The sequence below is a fragment of the Ctenopharyngodon idella genome, chromosome 12 (genome assembly GCF_019924925.1).
Source record: "Ctenopharyngodon idella isolate HZGC_01 chromosome 12, HZGC01, whole genome shotgun sequence".
NCBI lineage: Eukaryota > Metazoa > Chordata > Actinopteri > Cypriniformes > Xenocyprididae > Ctenopharyngodon > Ctenopharyngodon idella.
In genome coordinates this window covers 4,016,365-4,038,834 of record NC_067231.1, presented here as the reverse complement: position 1 = coordinate 4,038,834, position 22,470 = coordinate 4,016,365, and the positions used below count along the sequence as shown (strand labels likewise).

Genomic DNA, 22,470 nt, shown 5'->3' with positions numbered 1-22,470 from the left:
AAATATTACAACTTATATTTGCACAAAATCACGCACAGATGAACTTGAATTAAGTTACGTAGTCAGAATGTAGCTACTGTTGTGGATGCGTTCTTCCCGTAACAACATGCCGAAACAGCAACTAAGCCAAAAGAATTCACAATGTTTTATTACAATAGTGTATACAATTATAATGTTATGTATATGACGGCCCCAATCATGGTTATGAATGTTTTGCGCTGTTTGAGAGCTCGTGTTGAAGCTAAAGATGATCATTAGTACAATGAAGCGCTGTGGGTTATTTACCCCAACGAAACATATCCTATATGAGATTAATCAGATATTTATACTACATACATTTAATATTAGGCCTACGACTTGTATCTGCACACAATGACTCAAATGCACAAGTGAAGCTTGAACTAAGTAATGTGCTTGTCAGAATGTTTAACTCCTGTAGATGCGCACTTCCCACAAAAACACGCTGAAACAACAAAACACAGTGAATTCACAACGTTTAATTACAATAGTGTTCTCATTATAATGTTATGTAAATGACAGTCCCAGTAGTTATTAATGTTGTGCATTACTGTTTGGCTGCCAGTGGTCCCTTAATTGAAGCCAACCATTTATTCCGCCGATCTAACTCCTTTGGGATCGAATAAAATTGTAGTTTGGGGTATATTTGTAACCTTTTTGTGAACCTTCTGGGAGTGTTTCGTTGATCTTCCTCTGATAGTTGTAGCTGCTGTGACCATAGACTGAAACAGATTGCACAGCTGTGACCGGGCACAAAATGGCGGCGATAAAGCAGTGACGTCACATGGTCCTATGAATTCTCACCCGTAATTTTGAACCGGCTGTTTTTCATGTTTGTTCACTTTCTGCTGTTTTTGCTCTTCCTGCTCCGCATTGCGCTACAGCCCCTTCAGGGGCTTGGCCCTGTATCGCTGCTTGCGGATAGATTTAATTTTATTTCTGGTGTCAAAGGGCCTTTGTATTTGCTAAAATTATAACTTTTTTTTATTTAAAAACAAACAGGCGAGCCCAGCCCAGGTGAGAAAATGTAATGCAAAAATAAAGTAATATTTTACTTTCCATAAAAAGTAACTAAACCAATTAGTTAATTTTTTAAGGAGTAACGCAATATTGTAATGCATTACTTTTAAAAGTAGCTTTCCCCAACACTGATACAAAGATATAAAAAAGAGTTTTTCCTGTTTGGTATAATGATTAATCCATCCATTTATTCCACTTTTTGCTGTCTTTCATTCCCAGGCATTCACAATGGGAAGTAAGACATTTGGTCAGAGGTTGATGCTGTATGCTCAGGACAAGTGGAATAAGTTTGATGTTCTTGCCATCTCCCTCTTCATTGCTGGTTTGTGCTGCAGGTAATGGTCCTTGATGGTCCTGCAAGTTTCCACAAAATACTAAGCAGCAAAATCTGTTTTTAACATTGCTAATAATAATAAATGTTTCTTGAGCAGCAAATCAGCATATTAGAATGATTTCTGAAGGATCATGTGACACTAAAGACTGGAGTAATGATGCTGAAAATTCAGCTTTGATCACAGGAATAAATTACATTTTAAAATATATTAAAATAGTAAAGTTATTTTCACTTGTAATTAATAATATTTCACAATTTCAATATTTCAAAAGTATTGCAGGTTTGTAACAAGCTAAGGTGTCACAACTTAGCCGCTATCATCTACTACATATTCATCATACTTGTCAGCATTCTACTACATTTTTGTGTAATAATCTGCATATATATGTGCCTTTGTGTCTGTCTCAGGATGTTCAGTTGGTCATACAACATGGGACGTGGTATACTGTGTATGGACTACATGGTCTTCACGCTCCGACTCATTCACATTTTCGCCATTCACAGACAGCTGGGTCCCCAAATCATCATACTTGGCAAAATGGTGAGACAAACAGAAAAACGTCATAGTTCTAGGTTCAGTGCAAATTAAGATTCAGATCAAACACTGGTTCTGCCTTGAGAAGTAGAAAGATGATTTAGACTTTTATACTATTTTATATTAGGCTATAGACTGTAGATTAAAGGGATAGTTCACATAAAGATGAAAATTGTCATTATTTAATCGCTCTCAAGTTGTTCCAAACCTGTATGAGTTTCTTTCTTCTGCTGAACACAAAAGAAGGTATTTTGAAGAATATGGGTAACCAAACAGTTGATGGGCCCCATTGACTCCCACAGAATGGGGGGAAAAAAATACTATGGAAATGAGAGAGAATTTGAACTGATCCAAACAGATCTCACCCCCATTGAGTACCATAGTAGTAACTTTTTTTAATTTTTAAAAAAAATTTTTTTTTTATGGTAGTCAGTGGGGGTCGAGAATTGCTTGGTTACTGACATTCTTCCAAATATCTTCTTTTGTGTTCAGCAGAACAAAGAAATTCATACAGGTTTGGAATAACTTGAGCGTGAGTAAATAATGACAGAATTATCATTTTTGGGTAAACTATCCCTGTAATATATAAAGTGTTACCATGATTTTTGTTTGATATTAGGAATTGAGGGACAAATGAAATTGTTCTGTAGTAATTGACATCATGCTCTCAATAGAGTTTGATTTGTTTTGAACCTGAGAATGGTTCATTGATCATTAATTCTGTTCAATAAATAAAGGACTTCTCTAGATACTAAAATCCCATTGTGTGTCAACCATAGTAAATAAAACTAAAAAAATAAAACATTTCAGTACTTGAAAAATACTGGAGACCATTGTATCTACTAAATCACTCCTCTTTCTATTTTCTATGAATGTTTTTGAACCACAGATAAAGGATGCGTTCTTCTTCTTATTCTTTCTGGCGGTGTTTCTGATCGCATATGGAGTGGCCAATCAAGCGCTACTATATACATATGATCCAAGCCCTGATAGAGCGTTTCGACGAGTATTGTACAGACCATATTTGCATATATTTGGACATATTCCTGTGGAAGAAATTGACAGTATGCTCACATCTGATTTACATTTCACTTGACAATTAATATTTTGCAAGTTTTTTTTTTGCATCCACTGACTATATTGTATATTTGTGTGTGTGTTAAGCTGACAGCTATTGGGATCAGGACTGCACAGATAATCTGACATTGATTAATGAAGGGAAAGAGCCATGTAGAGACACCAGCCACAACTGGCTTGTGATCATTTTGCTGGTCATCTTCCTACTGGTCACCAACATCCTACTTGTCAACCTGCTCATCGCCACATTCAGGTATTTTTCTGTTGATCCATCCATCTGGTGTATGTAGCCATCAAATGATCCATCCATCCATGTATTTCTCTTCACCTTGTGTCTGTTTGTGCAGCTATACCTTCTCTAAGGTTCAGGAGCACAGTGACACATACTGGAAGTTTCAGCGGTATAATCTAATAGTGGAGTATCATTCTCGTCCAAATCTCGCTCCACCCTTCATCATCCTATCCCACATCAACCTCTTTATCAAAAGAAACTTCTGCAAAGTGCCATCCACCAAAATCCATCATTTTGGTAAATTATAGTAAACATTTTGGCAAATTTGGTATATTAGGGTGTGCTCACAATTGTAGTTTGGTTCTCTTGGTTCTTTTGGTCTGGACCAAAAAAGAAAATGATACATTTAGTCCTGGTTTGCTCACATTGTCATTTTTAAGACCGAACCTAAAGATACAAAAAAAGGGCATTTATGATGTATATTTTGCATCAAAACAATGCCAGGAATTCCTCCATCACACACAAATGAAAATCTGCTGCAAGAAGATGCGGTTCTGACACCTGTACCAAACTGTAATATGGGATAACATTGCGACTATGACGAGAAAAACCAGGAATGCTTGAGCATTCTGTCCTATTTAGGATAAGTGTTATTATCTTGTGACATCACGTCCTGTTTTTGGTTCATTTTAGGGCTGCCCTCTACTATAATTTTTTAGTCGACAAGTAGTTGTTGATTTTAAGTGATTAGTCAACTAATCGCACATGTATATTAATAAGCCATTTAAATCATAATAGTGAGCCTTTAATTGCCTATATATATAATACATTGCCTAATCAGCTCTCAAGCGCACACAAAGTTTGCAGCAGCGCAACGGCAAAAGTAATGATTCTAAACGTGTAGTGTGAAAACAGCAAGGAGACTGTCTAAACATTTTAATAATTTATTGATAATGTTTTCTGTGTTTTCAGGCTGCAGAGATTAAGTTGACGATGCTGAGTGAGTCGTCTTCTCAGTAGTGACTTGCCTATATGCACGTTTAATATGGACATAATCTGAGAATATTTGTTTTCCACTTGAATTGGTTGACAATCGCTTGACATTTCAAGCTTTCTATACGTATATTTCTCATGTCGGTGAGGCAAATATACACTGACTTTTGGTTTATTTTTTGATGTGCTCAAGTTTACAGAGACCGAGACGGCAGAAAGCGCATCCTGTTTGTTTTCTTTATTTTACAAAGGAACAACGTTTTCTTGTTATTGTGAGTTTACACAAATAAAAGTACAGTTACAGTTTCGAATGATGTATTACTCTTACTAAAAATGGAGTATTTTAAGTTGTTTCCGCTGTTTTCAGAAAAAAAAATTGCAAGTGATCGCACCGGCGCCTCCATATCTTGCAGTAAGCAAGCCATACTTTAGCTTCCATACTCCACACAATCACTTGGATATGTGCCTATAATAGCGCACAATTATCTATGTTAACGTTAGAGCGAGCAGCCATCTAAAGTTGTAACTACTTACATGTTTCAAATGATAAGCCATATTCGAGGTTTGTGGATGATAGGCAAACGTTTGGATTTCCTGCCTGACATACTGTATTTACCACAAGGACCCCCATTAACGATCCGTCCCTCACGGACTGCATGACGTCACCACGAGTTTTTTTCTTCTTCTGCGACTAACTGACTAATAAAATTTTTGGTCTACTAAGCCTCTTCTAGTCGACTAACGATTAGTTATATTAGGGGGCAGGGCAGCCCTAGTTTGTTTATATATCTTTATATATCTTATATATCCCAAAGAGGAGATTTGCTGAAGATGAAATATGACAATGTAAAATTTGTGTGCATTTGTCTTTTTATAATAGCCATTCATTTAAAGGGTAGAGAAGCTAACAAGCTGGTGAAATGGGAGAACTTGCAGAAGGAGAACTTCCTGGCTGTGGAGAGCAAAAAACAAAGAGAGACCGACTCTGAGAGGCTGAAACGCACGAATGCTAAGTGAGTCAAACTTGCATGAAAAATAACATTTTCCTCCTTTTGAAATAAAGTTCAGTGTTACCGTACCAGTCAAAAGTTTGGAAACATAACTATTTGTAATGTTTTTGAAAAGTCTCTTATGCTCATTAAGCTTGAATTTATTTGATTATGTGTGGAGTATTATTATAATTTAAAATAATGGTTTTCTATTTTAATATATTTTAAAATATATTTTATTTCTGTCATGCAAAGCTGAATTTTCATCATCATTACTCCAGTCTTCAGTGTCACATGATCCTTCAGAAATTTCACTCTGGCGTGCGGCGTTTGGCTGCGCTGTATACCTTCTAGACACAACCGGAAAAAATGAGAGACCTATGCTGTGTCTGAAATCGTCCGAAAACCCTCATTCACTATTCCCTATATTACTCCACTAATATAGTCCACTTGAAGGAGTGAATGAAACGAGTGAGTGAATTCGGACGCTGACACTGCGTTTACACTGGCTCAAAAAATATGATTTTTTTTTTTTTTTTTGCTCACATCTGACACAGATCGGAATTTGTTGCACAGGTGTAAACACAAAAATCCGCACAAGATCCGATTTTTTTTTTTTTTTTTTTTCACATCCGCCACTTCCAAATGTGGTTTTAAATCAGATACATATTCGATCTCTGGACATGCAACCTACGTCCAAACGCATATCTGATTTCCAAGCCACCACAAGGTGAGGGCGACACATTTGCTCACTAAAAGGTAGCTTTTAATGTTGTATTATGAAGCAGACGTGCCTGTATGGCTTAAGTAGTCGGTGGGTGTCGTATGCTTTCCAATCGCTCTCGCAGTACTTTGATGTCATACGCCGATCGGTCTGCACAGCGCCGATGCATCTCGAACAAGCCTTATGTCTATGGTTGAGCGTGCATCAGTTGTACACTCATTTTTGCGGTGCATTGTGGGATTGAATGAGTGCACTTAACATCGTCCACTATGGTTTCGGACACCACTACAAACCACTACCCTATTTAAGGGTATAGGGGGCAATTTCGGTCACAGTCCTACATTTAAAAAAAAAAAAAAAAAAAAAAATGTTTATATTACGTTCGAGTTCATGAGTTCATCTACCAATGTTATGAGAGGAACACAGCTTTCACTTTCAACCAAACTAACATTGCTAGCCAATCAGAAGTTGAATGGGGCGGGTCTTGGAAAATGTGTGGTTGAGAGATCCAGCTGAGTCCTACTAACTCGGGGGGGAGATCGGGGTGAAAAGCACAATAAACCTCATAAGAATCAAAAATGGGCTACTTTCCCATAGACTGGAGTGAGACCATAGACGTCTCTCGAGGTGTCACACGCTCTTTCTTGGGGCTCTGTGGCGTGACAGATCGCTGTAGCGCTTCAGTTCATCTCTGAACTGAACCGATCATCTCTTCCACTTTACTAGTTACAACATGAAATAAACATGAATGAATATTCTCAGTTAAGTTGAAAGATAAGTACAACTTACCGAAATCAGTATCATGTCACATGCAATCGATCAATCAGTGTTTCAACCATGAAAAGGCGTCAATAAAATAGCTTGTAAAAATGTCACATTTACTATCACATTTACCTCAGAAAAGCCGTTCAATGTCCAAAAACTCAGTCAGTTACAAAAATGAATTTAGAGAGGAGCATTTTACACTATAGGCTATTGCATATTCATTGAATTTGTACTTAACATGTGCTTCAATATTGATTGTATAAATCCGTTTTATGACAGTCACCATTTAAATGTTTAGGTCTAACGTTACATAAAAAATGAGTAGAAACATAATTATGTCATTAAAAATGTATTATAACGTTATTATAAAAACTTCTGTGTAATTAATATGTAAGTAGCTTACAAATCAATTAATTTTAACCTTTAATATTATAATAATAGCATTAATATAACAGCTGTGTTTCCCTGTATAGTTTACAGCATTATTTGAGAGAGATTTTTTCTTTGAGGAAATTTGTACTGTGCCCCAAATTAAAGGAGTGGTTCACTGTTTTTTTTTTTCTAGGCTTGATTGTGTTTATGGTGCGCAGTTTAACATGTCTTAATGCTTAGTTTTTAAAAAAAACGCCATATTTTTCATATATGTTACATTTATTCTACACTGCTGTTTCCATTGTCATTTGAATGGCCGGTTTGACTTCCTGGTTCTATGATACTGCTCCCTCCGAAATACGCAATGGGCTCAGATTGGTTAGCTTAGCAGTGTATTGTGTAATTCACTGAAGCGTCCGGAAATGCCACGCCCCTTACCATTAGTTGTTACATGTGCCTCTGTGGAAATGTAAATAATGGCGTCTATATTGCCGTATCATATTGAGCCTGAATCAGACCCAGATAGCAGTAATGATGAAGAGGGTCAAGCAGAACCTCTGCAAGCACGGCTTTTAAAGGACATTTCTGAATGGTAAGTATTTCCGTTTGTATTTGTGTCAAAGTGTTTAGATATGCTGTCACTTGTAAATGTACTGCTGTTCATGTTAGCTTTCAATATACGGTTTTATCCTGATTTAAAGCTTTACTGTAGCCGAATACATGACTGAGTAGTAGCATTTTTGTAAAGGTATCATTTAATTTATAGCATGAATAACTGTTTGTCTATGAACATAGAAGTTTGTTGGTGTTTGTCGTTTGTTGGAGAAGTATGCAATAGAATTTAGTTAACTGGCTAGCGAAGCCAAACTGTATTGGTCTTTGTTTACGTCCTTGATGCAACCAAAAAAATAGCAACATAATACATTTAAAAGACATGTACAAGACAATAAAACATACTTACAGTTAGAGGCCCATAAACAGCAGCTTCTGCTTTTAAAGTGGGAACTGCTTCATCTTTCAGTAATAGCCTTTGTGCAAATCCAGCATTGAACTCGTGTAGATTCTGGAAGCTGTCTTCCATGCCGCATCCAGTGTAGACAATATCACTGATTATAACGGGTTCTATATGGGTCCGGTATAGACAAATCATCCGCTTCCATAATGCCGCGCAACATAGCCTCGCCCACTTTGTTGTGTGTTCCCGTGGGCAGGGTTTATGTTAATTGCAGGGTTTATGATGTCACCAACCTGGGAAGAAGCTCGTTATAGTCCAAACCGGTCGTAATTGTAGGCATTAAACTGCCATAACTTTAACCCCCGGTTTCACAGACAAAGCTTAAGCTAGTCCTAGACTAAAATGCATGTTTGAGCTGTTTTAATTGAAAGCAACTTGCACTGACATGTCTTAAAATTTGTCAGTGCCATTGTTACCCTAATCATAGGTGCCGATTTATGTTTCTGCCAGTGGGTGCACAGTTCCCCACATTGGCCCAAACTGCCCCAAACTCACGAGATGTCAAGGAAAAAATTAGACTAAGTTAAATTAATTATATATTACATATAATTTGGTAGTAAAACAAAGTTTTGCACATTTTATTGATGCAAAGATGACTGTGTATTTTGTACATCATTTGTAACTGCTTTTTATCACTTAAAGAAGCACCACAATTTTAATATTGTCTTCTGTTAGTTACATAGTGACCACTGAACAGACATTTAGAAGTGTATTTTAAAATGCAAAGTATTGAAAATAATAAATAAATAATAATAAAAAAAGCTCTGTAAACTCTTGCATTTTTTGCAGGACTATAAGTGTGTCCCATCGGGTAATCAAAAGTTCTATACACACTTGCAGTCTTCACGCCCACTTGAACACTTGAGCCAAATACAGGAAATACGTCATGCAAGTAGACAAGTGGTCAAGTGCAAAGACCGCAAGTGTGGGTATTTGGACAGGGCATGTATTTAAGCTCTTGCTTTTCAGTTAGGTTTTATGGGTCGTTGTTGGTGTTTATGTGGTTTGCAAGGGGTGCTCTTGTTTTCTCTGTGTGTTTTGGATTATGTTGCCGTGTCACTCGTTTGGATTATTTGCCTGCTCAAGGTTTGGAATGGATCTGTGACTTTGTGACTTTTGTTAATAAACTGTGTGCATTTGGATTCGCCCTCGTCTCATCTTCATGCACCCGTTGCAATGCTTCATTTACATGTTAAAATGACAAAAAAATTTCTCATGGGGGAGGATGCCCCCAGATCACCCTACAACAATTTAGTTCATACACATGACATGTCACCTTTATCACCATGTTGGGTTTGCAGGTATAGTGTTTGTGACTTGAAAATATGCGTGTGCACATTCATTGCAGAACACGATTTATCATTCATGATCTCTCAACCGTTTGTAAATCTGTGTAAATTTGTGTAAAATTGGCTAGCATTTAAAATTTTCTAGTATTTAATTTACCATTATTTCTATTGAACAAAACAATTTCAGTAGTTTCATGTTTTAGATTGTAGGTGGTCTTGTACACTGTCAAGGACAAAGCTAACCAGCAAAACTTAATATTAAAAGCCTCCTAAATGTTACATGTGTTTGCACCATATTGTAGTGAGTAACCTTTCTTGGTATTGCTGTTTCAAATAGCCCACCATAATCTGTAGTCTGAGCCTGTCAAGGGCTAATGGCAATGGCAGATACGTTACTAGTTAGTTTCAAGGAAAATAATTGTTCATTGTCAGTAGTGTAGTGATCTATGAAACTCTGTTCACACAGAAGTCACTTTCAAACCAAGCAGCTTTCTGTTGGTCAGCGTGCCAATTTAATCTGTATGGGAAGCTTTTTTGCCCTCACATGAATTTTCTTATAAACATTCCTAATAAAATGACTGGATTTCTCCCACAACTGTCAACAGACAAAATGTGATTGTAAACCTTACTTTACCTCAGATTAATGCATAATGTTGATGTTTTGTGCATGTTTCAGGGTGGATGGTGTCCTCAAACAGGTCAGAGATGTTGACCGCAGGCTGCAAGCACTGGAAGCAGAAGTAAAGACACAGGTAAAGACACATGATGTGATGTCTGTATTGCACTGTATAGACTGTCAAGCTGTTGTTCAAAGATGAATACTACTCTATATGCAGATGGAGTTCTGTACATCTTCTCTTCAGTGGATTATGGATACTCTGTCTCAAAGCAGTACAGCGAAGGGCGCTAAAGCACACCCTACACGCAAAGGTATACCTGCAGTACATATAGTTTAACTGTTTCTCAACTGGTGGGTCACAACCCAAAAATAATTGAGTCAAGGATAACATGTAAAAAATAATAAACGGTCATTTAAATCAGGGGCTCTCAAGCTTTTTTGTCAGTCAAACCACCCAACAGAGATTTTAAGTTAATTTTTAAATAATTTAACAACACATTATCATGTTTACAGTTCTCTGATGTCAGTTAATGTTCACGATATGCCAGTAAAAATATAAAATATATATCTTTTTTTAGTTCCCTCTAAGTGTTTTATTTGGATTGTTTTAAATTCTTAATGTGATTTTTAGTGATTTTTTTTTTTTTTTTTTTTTTTTTTTTGCTGTGATTTGGTTTGCCATTTGAACTGTTATTATTAGTTTTAACTCTAATAAAAAATGAATGAAATATTACTTTTGTAAATTACAATTGTACTGTAAAATAAAAAAATAATGATAATATTTTTTTTTTTATTAAAGGTATAAAAAGTTGTAATACTAATATGCATGTCTCAAATGCCAACTGTAATTAATAATGCATAGTCAGGATAGCATTATAAATACATTTGTTAGCTTTTAAAATGAAGAATGTTTTTATATATATATATATAATCAAACCAGTTGAGAACCACAGCTTTAGTGGATGTATTTGCCATTACGTGACAATTGGCAATTTTTCAACATGTACTGATGTTATGTACTTTTTGTCATCAGCTGTTGTTTCAGCCTCCCTTGACCTTGAGAAATGAAAGAGCCTTCTCTTCTGGATTCGTCTTCTGTCTCTCACTCTCACTCTCACGGACACATGCAGCAAGAAGCAGCAGAGAGCCAGTGAAAGGAGGGGCGATGACTTGTCAAAAAACTACCCTTATTGTTCTGGTTTCCCATTTTAAATGGGTCATCCTGGCCTTTTCAAGGTTCATCCTGCTCTTTTGACTTTAGTACTCCCAAATGACCTGTCCTCGTTTTCCATGTGATTGTATGAATGACTGGAGTAAGAGAACAGGGCACAGAATGTCCTTGAACTTATTGTACACTGAAAGGTCAGTTATGTCATGTTACATTCATAGATCGATCAAATAACAGTTTTATGATCAGTAAATCTGGTTATTTTTTTTAAAGGTCAAGGTGATTGTATTCATAAAATTTGATTTTATAGAGCTATAACATTATTTAGAAGAAAGCGACATGGCTTAAAAGCTATTATTATACATTATAACTTCTGCATACAACATTTTATGCCTTATTGGTTTTGAACAAAAAACCCTGAACACTGCACATTTATTGATTATGTAATCATGGCAAACTATGTTACAGTACATCAAATAAGCCTCATGTTCAAAAGGTTTTTTTTGTTTTTTTATAAATAAATCTTACTATATTATTTGACAAACCAAACAAACATCAATAATTGAGTGTTTTTACACTCAAACATGCAACTGAATGACACAGTGAATGTTTACATTTTAAATATAGCAGAATATTTTTCACTTTTTCATAAGATCAAATGTAATTGCATGCTGTAACCATGTTCTTGGACTTTGCATGTTTTTTTTTTTTTTTTTTGATATTTATATCGTTACATTTTGTGATTATTTTATTTTATTTTTTATGATATTGTATTTTGCCTGTTGTTTTTGTATTAGACTACATTTTAATATATGTTCTGAAACCATAACATCTAATAACTATTTAAGGGATTGTAATGTTTTGGCAACCTCAGCAGACAGAGATGAGATTAATAGATTGTCTGTCCAAGTTTGCCTCTCGGATTTCAGGGGCAACAAAGATCCTTCACTATGTCCTCTCTACCCTAATCCTCACCCCTTCAAAACAAATTAAAACCAGCTAAAAGAATCCTAATGTACTCTCTGGACTTGTACACCCCACTTGAGAGAGGAAATGTAATTGCTTTGAATGCAGGCCTCACTGAGCCATCGGATTTCATCAAAAATATCTTAATTTGTGTTCCGAAGATTAACGAAGGTCTTACGGGTGTAGAACGACATGAGGGTGAGTAATAAATGACATTATTTTCATTTGTGGGTGAACTAACCCTTTAATGTACTAAAACAGTGATATTAAAAGATCAAATTCAGTTTAACCCTTTTTGATGATGCATACTATATACAGGCGAGCAGATGAGCCCAGAATATGAACGCAACGCGAAAAAACGCTTAACGAGGAACCTCGTGTTGCATTAATATTCTGTGTTCAATTGTTTGCCTGTACAAAGAGTGCATAATCAATAAGGTGTATATTGAATTTGGTCTTTTAATATCACTGTCTTACTACATTAGATCTTACTACAAACCTGGTAAAAAATGACTGGCGAGCAATGAAGGAAAGCCTTGTTTTGCCCGCCAGGGGGGCGTTCCCCTCGGGACTGAAGAAAGAAGGACATGGACATCTTGGATGACATGGGGGTAAGTAAATTATCAGGAAGTTTTTATTTGAAAGTGGACTAATCCTTTAATCTGAGAGGCTGCTTATTTGTTCTTTGTCGATCAGGTATGTTTTATTTCGTTTTTTTTAATTTTTCTCTGTTTTCTCATGTTCATGGTTTTCATTATGTCCCTTTTGTAATATAATCTAATGGGAGAGAGCACAATAAGGGCCATCTGAGAGGCTGCTTATTTGTTCTTTGTCGATCAGAGTAAAAAGATACAGTGAATTTGCCTCCTGCTGTCCCGCGTCTGTCTCCGCGACGCATACGCGAGCCACCGGTTACATATATTTTTATGCACTATCGATCGCCACTTAGACTAAATTAATGCAGAATCATTATCGCGTTTTGGTGATTCCCTAGTTATTTTTTTGTTATTGGCGTTTTAATCAGGCTAGGCTACTTGTCCGGTCGGGCAAGTATAATTTTCTTTCACTTGCCCCTTTAAAAAAAATCCACTTGTCCCGGACAAGCGTTAATGTCGAGCCCTGCGACGTGAGTTTAGACTGCTTCAGTAGTCTAGGTCCAGTGCTTTACGACGACTCTGTTGTGTCGCGTCAATGGAGTGGTACGTTAATTCTTCCCCTTTTTTTTTTTTTTTTTTTTTTTTGTCCGTCCGTTTAATTCATAATTAATGTTAGTGTGCAATGAGGTTGATCTCATTTGTGCCCCCCTGGAAAAAATTAATGCCCGTCCGTGAATTTGTGTCTGGCGACACAATTAACTTGACAAACTTTCCTTTTAATAAGCCTTTATCTGACTGAATTCTTCTCTGCTCTGAATCACTCACAAATCCTTCAACAGTTCAATAATCTCTATTTAGTTTTTGCAGAATATAAGTTGTTTTCATGACTTTTCAAGGCATTGCACTGTTTCATGATTTTCATCTTCAAAAAGATCTTTCTTTCTCTCCATATTGCACAAGAACCTGTGACTTGCTTAATAATGTGGAACAACTTATTTAAGTAGGTTTTCCATTTACCCAAGAAGACCTGGCAAACTACTGAACAAAGCAGTCTGAGACTGATATCTAAAAAGATATGAGAAATATTTTTTATTTTACTGAAATCCTACTGATATGTCATTTGGAAAATAATTTGGAACACAATGTATAGATTCAAATCAGTTAAATCAGACAGTCACAGGTGCCTGAGAGTAAAGGAATATGCTAGAGATATGCTAAAGACAGACAATAAATTATGTGAATGGAAGAATAGTTACAACAACTTAAAATCAATTAGACATAAATTGAATTAGCACTAATCTTAATTGTTTAAAATATGATTGTAAAAGTTGTATTAATTCTGTTAAGATGATATTGCCTATGAGTCAACTAAAAAGTGAAGGCGCTATCTTCTCTTTTAATTGGATATTTGTAACAAATGAATCATTTGTATTAACAAGCACCCCACCCACCAATATCCTCTCATCCCTTTAGTGCCCCCTTTTTTTCGGTTTGGGCCACTGCCCCTCAAAATGTCTGTGCATGGCTCTGTGATTTGTTTTTGCCTTCCACTTCACCTACAGGACGGTGAAGACGTTACTCTGAATACGTTTGGTGTTCTTCACAGCGCCATCTTTTGGTGAACAGAGGAACTACAGACTCGTGGTCAAATCATTCACTTGTAGGCCCAACTATTTGACTGACCAGATTTAAATATAGTGATCAAATATCAACAAAAAACATGTTAAAAATGTTAAAATTATCCCTGCTCTTCCTCACTTATATTATATCATATCTTAAATGTTGAAGCCCATGATTCACAGTTGTCTTCTCTCTCTGCAGAAGGCGAGCAGCTCAGAGAGGCTGTCAGCTTGGAACATGTCAGGTACACAACCTGGCCAGCAAGTTATACCAAATGGGTCAGAGTACTGGAAAAGACGAATCCAATTTGACTACTGATCAGGATATGGCTTATTAACTCTGTCTTTGATAGATGTTGTTTAGGCTGCTTACTGTATAAAAGTTGTTTAAAAATTGTATATAAAGGTGACAAAAGTACTAAAATGAATAAATAACAGGCAGAAATAACTTTATGGTTTATTATTTTTGTTGTACAACATGGTGTAGCATTCTTTGGCATATTTATTTTGCTCTTGTGAATCAATCAAAAAATCAAAAAAATATATTTCTGAATATTGCAATATCCAGAAAAAATAAATATTTTTTGATCATTAAATATGTTGGTAGTCAATTTGGCATATTTGAATAAAAATAAACAATAATAATAAAAATAGAATAGAATAGAAATAAATTAAAACTAGGTGATGAGGGGGACCTTTTATCTTACATTTAGGGTAAAATGTTTTTCAGCATGGAGCAAAAGCAGTGTTACTGCTTAATTGTAATTTAATAGCTATTTAATATGCAATATTTAATTTAATATAATTTGTAATTTAATCTAAAATATATATGAAAATAATAAAATATGATTTTTATTGTAATACATTACATTTTTCACAATTTTACATATTAATAAAAGAACAAGATAGGCTACCACCAGATCAAAATAGCATTTACAATCAAACCAAAATGTATTCAGACACCTTGAACATTTCATTCATTAATACAGTTTATTCACTATAGTTTAAAAAATGGTAATAAAATATGACAAGATCTCAGAGTTAAACTGTGTCAGAAAAAAGTGTCTGAATAATTTTTGGTCCTAAATTTTTATCAGTTTTACTGGTAGTGCACTGTATGAAGAATTTTTGGGTATAATATGTCACAGTTTATTTTGCTATCCTCACTTACATAAATGAACTATAGTGTCCTGCACCCACTAGTAAAAATATATCAAAAATGTCTGAATAATTTATCGTTTGACTATAGTTCCGTAGTACAATAAATCATGATTAGGGTAAATTGGGACACTTTTTGCCATTGAGATAACTATGAAAAATTATCTCTAATATAATGAGCAAATATAACAACCATAATCTGGTATTTTGTTTACGGTGCTTTTTGGAACAACCTACCTAAACAATTCCTTTGTGTAGCGAACAATAAACCGGATTTTGATTCAAGTAAGCAATGATCATTATCTCTCGTCTCAAAACTACAGTCTAGTCTTTTTCCCACACACGCTCTCGCGCCTCTTCCACCCTCTCCTCTGTAGCCACACCCTGCGCGCGCTGGTTACACCTGCTTTCTCAGGTAACCCGACAGGCTTGAGAGTTCCCGGACTTCCTCGTTCACGGGTAGCTTGGACATTACGCGCTGCTGCAGAGCGCTTTCAAGTGGAACTTCCTACAAACAGCGACTTCGTAAAGTCCATAAACAAACCAAGATGAATGAAAAGGACATTGAACACGGTGGAGTGGCCGTGATGCCGAAAACAGATCTGGTAGGTCTGTCAGAAAGCTACAACAGAAGCACCTCTTGATTTTGTATCGTTACAAACACGCTTCAGATGTTTGTTGGTCATATATTATGTTCTTAAAGACCTACTGCATGCACTCAGTATCGTATCGATTTAATGTTGGCTATGAGTATGACTGCAGGGAGTTTCTTCAAACAACATACCATGAGTTAAAACAAGACTGTGCACGTGTGTTTGTCATGTGCTGCTTCTATCGTGTTTTTATTGGTCACATAACTACAGTGTTCATGTTACAGTGCAATTTGTTGTCTTTTTTTTTTTACGGACAAGTATTTTATGGAAGTTATTTGTGTTGTGCTTTATATTAAAGGGAGTTTTAATATTAACCCCCCTAGTTTACACATATAGTTAGGTCAAATATGTACAGTATCTCACAAAAGCGAGTACACCCCTCACATTTCAGCAATCATTTTAGTATATCTTCTTAAGGGACAATACTATAGAAATGAAACTTGGATATATTTTAAAGTAGTCAATGTGCTGCTTGTATAGCAGTATAGATTTACTGTCCTCTGAAAATAACTCAATATATTACAGCCATTATTGTCTAAATAACTGGCAACAAAAGTGAGTACACCCTAAGTGATAATAGTTGTATGTTTTTTAACTATGCAAAGCTACATGTCCTATTCATCATCATGTTCATGTTTTTGTCTGCTTGATAGGACCAGACAGATTTGTGTATCTTGTATTAGAGCAGTTAAAATTTGGTGCTTTGAGTACAATTCTCTCATACTGACCACTGGATGTTCAACATGGCACCTTATGGCAAAGAACTCTCTGAGGATTTGAGGATTAGAATTGTTGCTCTCCACAAAGATGGCCTAGGCTATAAGAAGATTGGTAACATCATGAAACTGAGTTACAGTACAGTGGCCAGGGTCATACAGAGGTTTTCCAAGACGGGTTCCACGGAACAGGCCTCACAAGGGTCGATCAAAGAAGTTGAGTTCTCGTGCTGTGCGTCAGGTGCAGAAGCTGGCTTCAAAAGACAGACGCATGAGTGCTGCCAGCATTGCTTTCGAGGTTGCAGAAGCGGGAGGTCAGCTTGTCAGTGCTCAAACCATACACCGCGCACTGCAACAAGTGGGTTTGCATGGCCGTCGTCCTAGAAGGAAGCCTCTTCTGAAGCTGGCTCACAAGAAAGCCTGCAAACAGTTTGCTGAAGACAACCTGTCCAAGAGCATGAATTACTGGAACCATGTCCTGTGGTCTGATGAGACTAAGATAAACTTGTTTGGCTCAGATGGTGTCCAGCATGTGTGGCGACGCCCTTGTGAGGAGTAATAAGAAAATTGTGTCTTGCCTACAGTCAAGCATGGTGGTGGTAGCATCATGGTCTGGGGCTGCATGATTGCTGCTGGTACTGGGGAGCTCTGCTTCATTGAGGGGAACATGGATTCCAACATGTACTGTGACATTCTGATGCAGGGCCGAACGGCATGATAATGACCCCAAACACACCGCCAAGATGACAACTGCCTTGCTGAGGAAGCTGAAGGTGAAGGTGATGGAGTGGCCAAGTATGTCTCCAGACCTGAACCCTATTGAGCACCTGTGGGGCATCATCAAGCGGAAGGTGGAGAAGCACCATGTGTCTAACATCCAGCAGCTCCATGATGTCATTATGGAGGAGTGGAAGAGGATCCCAGCAACAACCTGTGCAGTTCTGGTGAATTCCATGCCCAGGAGGATTAAGGCAGTGCTAGATAACAGTGGTGCTCACACAAAATATTGACACTTTGGACACAGTTTTGACATGTTCACTCAGGGTGTACTCACTTTTGTTGCCAGTTATTTAGACAATAATGGCTGTATGTTGAGTTATTTTTAGAGGACAGTAAATCTATAATGCTATACAAGCTGCACATTGACTACTCTAAAGTATATCCAATTTTCATTTCTATAGTATTGTCCCTTAAGAATATATAATAAAATGGTTGCTGAAATGTGAGGGGTTTACTCACTTTTGTTAGAAACTGTATATATGTTTCCATATATATGTAAAGTGACATATAAGCTGTAAAATGCAGATTTCAGAGTTTAATTTTCATTTTCTACATCAGTATTAAATTCAAATCAATGTAATCAATCCATAAAAGAACAAAATACAACCATTACATTCATTCAAATAAATGTAATCTTAGCAGTTTGAATTTTATAGTGTAGTTTTAAATATTGTCTTCATGTCCAGATGTATATATCTAAGAAAGTACATAGTAAGCCGTAATTTGCAGGCAGATGCTTTTAGTGATTTACGGTCACCTTGGAGCAACATGAGGTTAATCTAAACTATCATTAAATTATCATTTCAATCAAAGTTGCATCAAAATTCTTAGTTAGAAGAAGAGTGTGAGTGTTCTTAGTGAGTGTACCAAACAATGCAATGAGGAAACTAAACGCAAAGCCGATAAGTTATGATCTAAATAAATGATGAGGCACTGTCAAGGGTGAACTGGTCTGTCTTGCTTTCCTGATGAAAGGGATGGGTGGGGATTTAATGATGAAATTACAAGAGGCCCCAACACCTGAGCCGTTTACCCTAGCTTTGTGATCGATTCTCATTCTAACCTTCCTTGAGCAAAAGCATTAGATAAGAAAGTGTTACAAGTTGCACTCAGTATTTTATCTTCAATAGATCACATGATCAGCTTAATATACTAGCTTTATCTTGCTAACTTGTTGAATGATCCCAGACCACTGTTATACAGTAGCTATCATGTTTTTAGTGCATTAATGAAAAGTTATTTCTGTTATTGATTTTAGAGCTGGATTCCAAATTTGTTTAAAAAGAGAGTGTGCACAACATTTGTGGAGGACTCTTTCAGGTAAGATGTATGACTTGGTGAGTATTCAGTATCTCTTGTGTTAGATTCCTTCTGTAGGACAGATCCTCCATCTGTTGTTTTGTAGCAATGGCGGTCTGTGTCAGTGTGGGTCCACGCGAGACATGCACCCCTCAGGAACCCTGGGCGATAACTTCAGCACAGCCATGGTCAGTCACTGGGACAGTGCACAGCACTCCTGCGAACAGCCCACAGATGCCTATGGAGAGCTGGAGTTCGCTGGGGCCGGCAAGAGACACAGCTATGTGAGTTCCTCTCCATTGTGGCTGAACTGTATATGAGCTGTCTGAGCTATAAATGTATATATTATCAAGGCCGTAACCATGTATTGAACATTGGGGAGGGGGGTAGGGGCAGGTGTATTTTTATTTAAATAAATTAAATAAAGGATTAAAAGGTTTTAAGGGAATAAAGGAGAAATAAGAACAATAAAAGAAGTTCTAGGTCTAATTATAGTCTATAGATGTGAAGTAGTCCATTTAAACTCTTTGCAAATAATATTTTATTTAAAAATTTGCACACATTCACTCTTGTTTATATGTCTAATACAGTATCTCACAGAAGTGAGTACACCCCCCACATTTTTGTAAATATTTTATTGTATCTTTTCATGTGACAACACTGAAGAAATGACACTTTGCTACAATGTAAAGTAGTGAGTGTACAGCTTGTATAACAGTGTAAATTTGCTGTCCCCTCAAAATAGCTCAACACACAGCCATTAATGTCTAAACCGCTGGCCACAAAAGTGAAAATGTCCAACTTGGGCCCAAAGTGTCAATATTTTTGTGTGGCCACCATTATTTTCCAGCACTGTCTTAACCCTCTTGGGCATGGAGTTCACCAGAGCTTCACAGGTTGCCACTGGAGTCCTCTTCCACTCCTCCATGATGACATCCCTTAGAGACCTTGCGCTCCTCCACCTTCCGTTTGAGGATGCCCCACAGATGCTCAATAGGGTTTAAGTACCCCCACTTCTTTAGCAAGGCAGTGGTCATCTTGGAGGTGTGTTTGGGGTCGTTATCATGTTGGAATACTGCCCTGTGGCTCAGTCTCCGAAGGGAAGGGATCATGCTCTGCTTCAGTATGTCACAGTACATGTTGGCATTCATGGTTCCCTCAATGAACTGTAGCTCCCCAGTGCCGGCAGCACTCATGCAGCCCCAGACCATGACACTCCCACCAACATGCTTGACTGTAGGCAAGACACACTTGTCTTTGCACTCCTCACCTGGTTGCCGCCACACACGCTTGACACCATCTGAACCAAATAAGTTTATCTTGGTCTCATCAGACCACAGGACATGGTTACAGTAATCCATGTCCTTAGTCTGCTTGTCTTCAGCAAACTGTTTGCGGGCTTTCTTGTGCATCATCTTTAGAAGAGGCTTCTTTCAGGACGACAGCCATGCAGACCAATTTGATGCAGTGTGCGGCGTATGGTCTGAGCACTGACAGGCTGACCCCCCACCCCTTCAACCTCTGCAGCAATGCTGGCAGCACTCATACGTCTATTTCTCAAACACAACCTCTGGATATGATGCTGAGCACGTGCACTCAACTTCTTTGGTCGACCAATGGCGAGGCCTGTTCTGAGTGGAACCTGTCCTGTTAAACCGCTGTATGGTCTTGGCCACCGTGCTGCAGCTCAGTTTCAGGGTCTTGGCAATCTTCTTCTAGCCTATGCCATCTTTATGTAGAGCAACAATTCTTTTTTTTTCAGATCCTCAGAGAGTTCTTTGCCATGAGGTGCCATGTTGAACTTCCAGTGACCAGTATGAGAGATTGAGAGCAATAACACCAAATTTAACACACCTGCTCCCCATTCACACCTGAGACCTTGTAACACTAACGAGTCACATGACACTGGGGAGAGAAAATGGCTAATTGGGCCCAATTTGGACATTTTAACATTTTAACATTTTGTAGCCAGCAGTTTAGACATTAATGGCTGTGTGTTGAGTTATTTTGAGGAGACAGCAAAAATTGAAAAGATATATTAAAATATTTACAAAAATGTGAGGGGTGTACTTACTTCTGTGAGATACTGTATGTCAAAAATGTAAAAAAAAATGTCTTGTCTCGTCTCGTCACATTCAATGACAGCATATTTTCAATTCAAAAAGGAGAAATTCAATGAAGTTGAGCAGTTTGTATAACTGTATGTTACTGTGGGTCATTAAATATATCCATCGTAAAACAGTTGTCAAATAATAAAAGTTTAGCTACTTATATCTTACCACATGCGCACTCTTTCGTTGTAAAAACTAAAAGCGTGGCATTGGAATTTACACTCGTCTTCACTGAACAGTAGGCTCCGCCGCCTTAGACCTGATTGGCCGTCATTTTGACATTGATGAGTGCTGTTAGACTGCTGAGGCAGACCAACCAAAAAATAATACTTTGGGGGGGGACAACTTGGCCATTTCTAATTATTGGTGGGGGGCGGGGGGGCTTGATATTTAAATAATTAAATTTTTGATAATTAATTATTTTAGAACATTTTTGTCTGTGACAAGGGCAAAAAAAAAAAAAAAGCTTTTGAAAAGAACCAACAATAATTGCCAAGTGTACAGTTTTAGGGGCCGTTTACACAACACCGTTTTCAACTAAAAACATAAAACTTTTTATGCAGTTTGGCTGTTCATTTACATGACTGCAGTATTTTGGGGGCCTGAAAACACAAACTTTTGAAAACAAGTTTCAAAGTGCAGGTTTTTGAAAACGATGCCGTTATTGTCTCCGTGTGAACTACAAAAACGCAAATTTGTGAAAACGGTGACATCATGCGCATGCGTATTACATGTTCAGTCTATACACACCCTGACAAAAGTCCTGTCGCCTATCCAAGTTGTAGGAACAACAAATAATAACTTGACTTCTAGTTGATCATTTGGAATCAGAAGTGGCTTATATGAAAGGCAAAGGCCTCTAGATTATGCTTATTTTACCAAAATAAAATCTTATCATGCCTTGATTTTTACTTATTTAATTAGGACAGAAAGGTCAGACTTTGCTTAGACAAAAGACTTGTCACTTAACAGAAATAATGTACAGTACAGAACATAAAGTCATGGTGCAGTGGAAAAAGAATTAATATTGTGTATGACTCCTATTAGCTTGGAGGACTGCATCCATACGTCTCAGCAATGACTCAAATAACTTATTAATAAAGTCATCTGGAATGGCAAAGAAAGCATTCTTGCAGGACTCCCAGAGTTCATCAGGATTCTTTGGTTTCATCTTCAATGCCTCCTCCTTCATCTTACCCCAGACATGCTCATATTGACAATATTCAATATTCATGTCTGGTGACTGGGCTGGCCAATCCTGGAGCACCTTGACCTTCTTTGCTTTCAGGAACTTTGATGTGGAGGCTGAAGTATGAGAAGGAGCGCCATCCTGCTGAAGAATTTGCCCTCTCCTGTGGTTTGGAATGTAATGGGCAGCAAGAATGTCTTGATACCTCAGGCTGTTGATGTTGCCATCCACTC

General features: G+C 37.2%; 1 protein-coding gene across 7 annotated transcripts in view; it reads left to right on the top strand.

The window, feature by feature from the left end:
- Positions 1 to 22,470, top strand: part of LOC127523421 (transient receptor potential cation channel subfamily M member 4-like) — a 74,840-nt gene that overhangs the window by 23,891 nt on the left and 28,479 nt on the right. The window contains exons 20-31 of one of the 7 annotated variants that reach the window (XR_007932876.1): positions 1,258 to 1,373; positions 1,781 to 1,913; positions 2,797 to 2,971; positions 3,072 to 3,237; positions 3,332 to 3,513; positions 5,090 to 5,222; positions 10,040 to 10,115; positions 10,200 to 10,293; positions 11,016 to 12,314; positions 12,669 to 12,727; positions 14,275 to 14,372; positions 14,534 to 14,779. Coding sequence is in view for 4 of the 7 variants with exons in the window: in XM_051914090.1 (XP_051770050.1) it covers positions 1,258 to 1,373; positions 1,781 to 1,913; positions 2,797 to 2,971; positions 3,072 to 3,237; positions 3,332 to 3,513; positions 5,090 to 5,222; positions 10,040 to 10,115; positions 10,200 to 10,293; positions 11,016 to 11,050 (1,110 nt within the window). In the remaining 3 variants the exon portion in view is untranslated. Of the gene's footprint in view, positions 1 to 1,257; positions 1,374 to 1,780; positions 1,914 to 2,796; positions 2,972 to 3,071; positions 3,238 to 3,331; positions 3,514 to 5,089; positions 5,223 to 10,039; positions 10,116 to 10,199; positions 10,294 to 11,015; positions 12,315 to 12,601; positions 14,373 to 14,533; positions 14,780 to 15,865; positions 16,095 to 18,896; positions 18,959 to 19,043; positions 19,222 to 22,470 lie in introns of those variants that run through there. The other 6 variants (XR_007932875.1, XR_007932874.1, XM_051914090.1 and 3 more) reach the window with 6 other exon arrangements.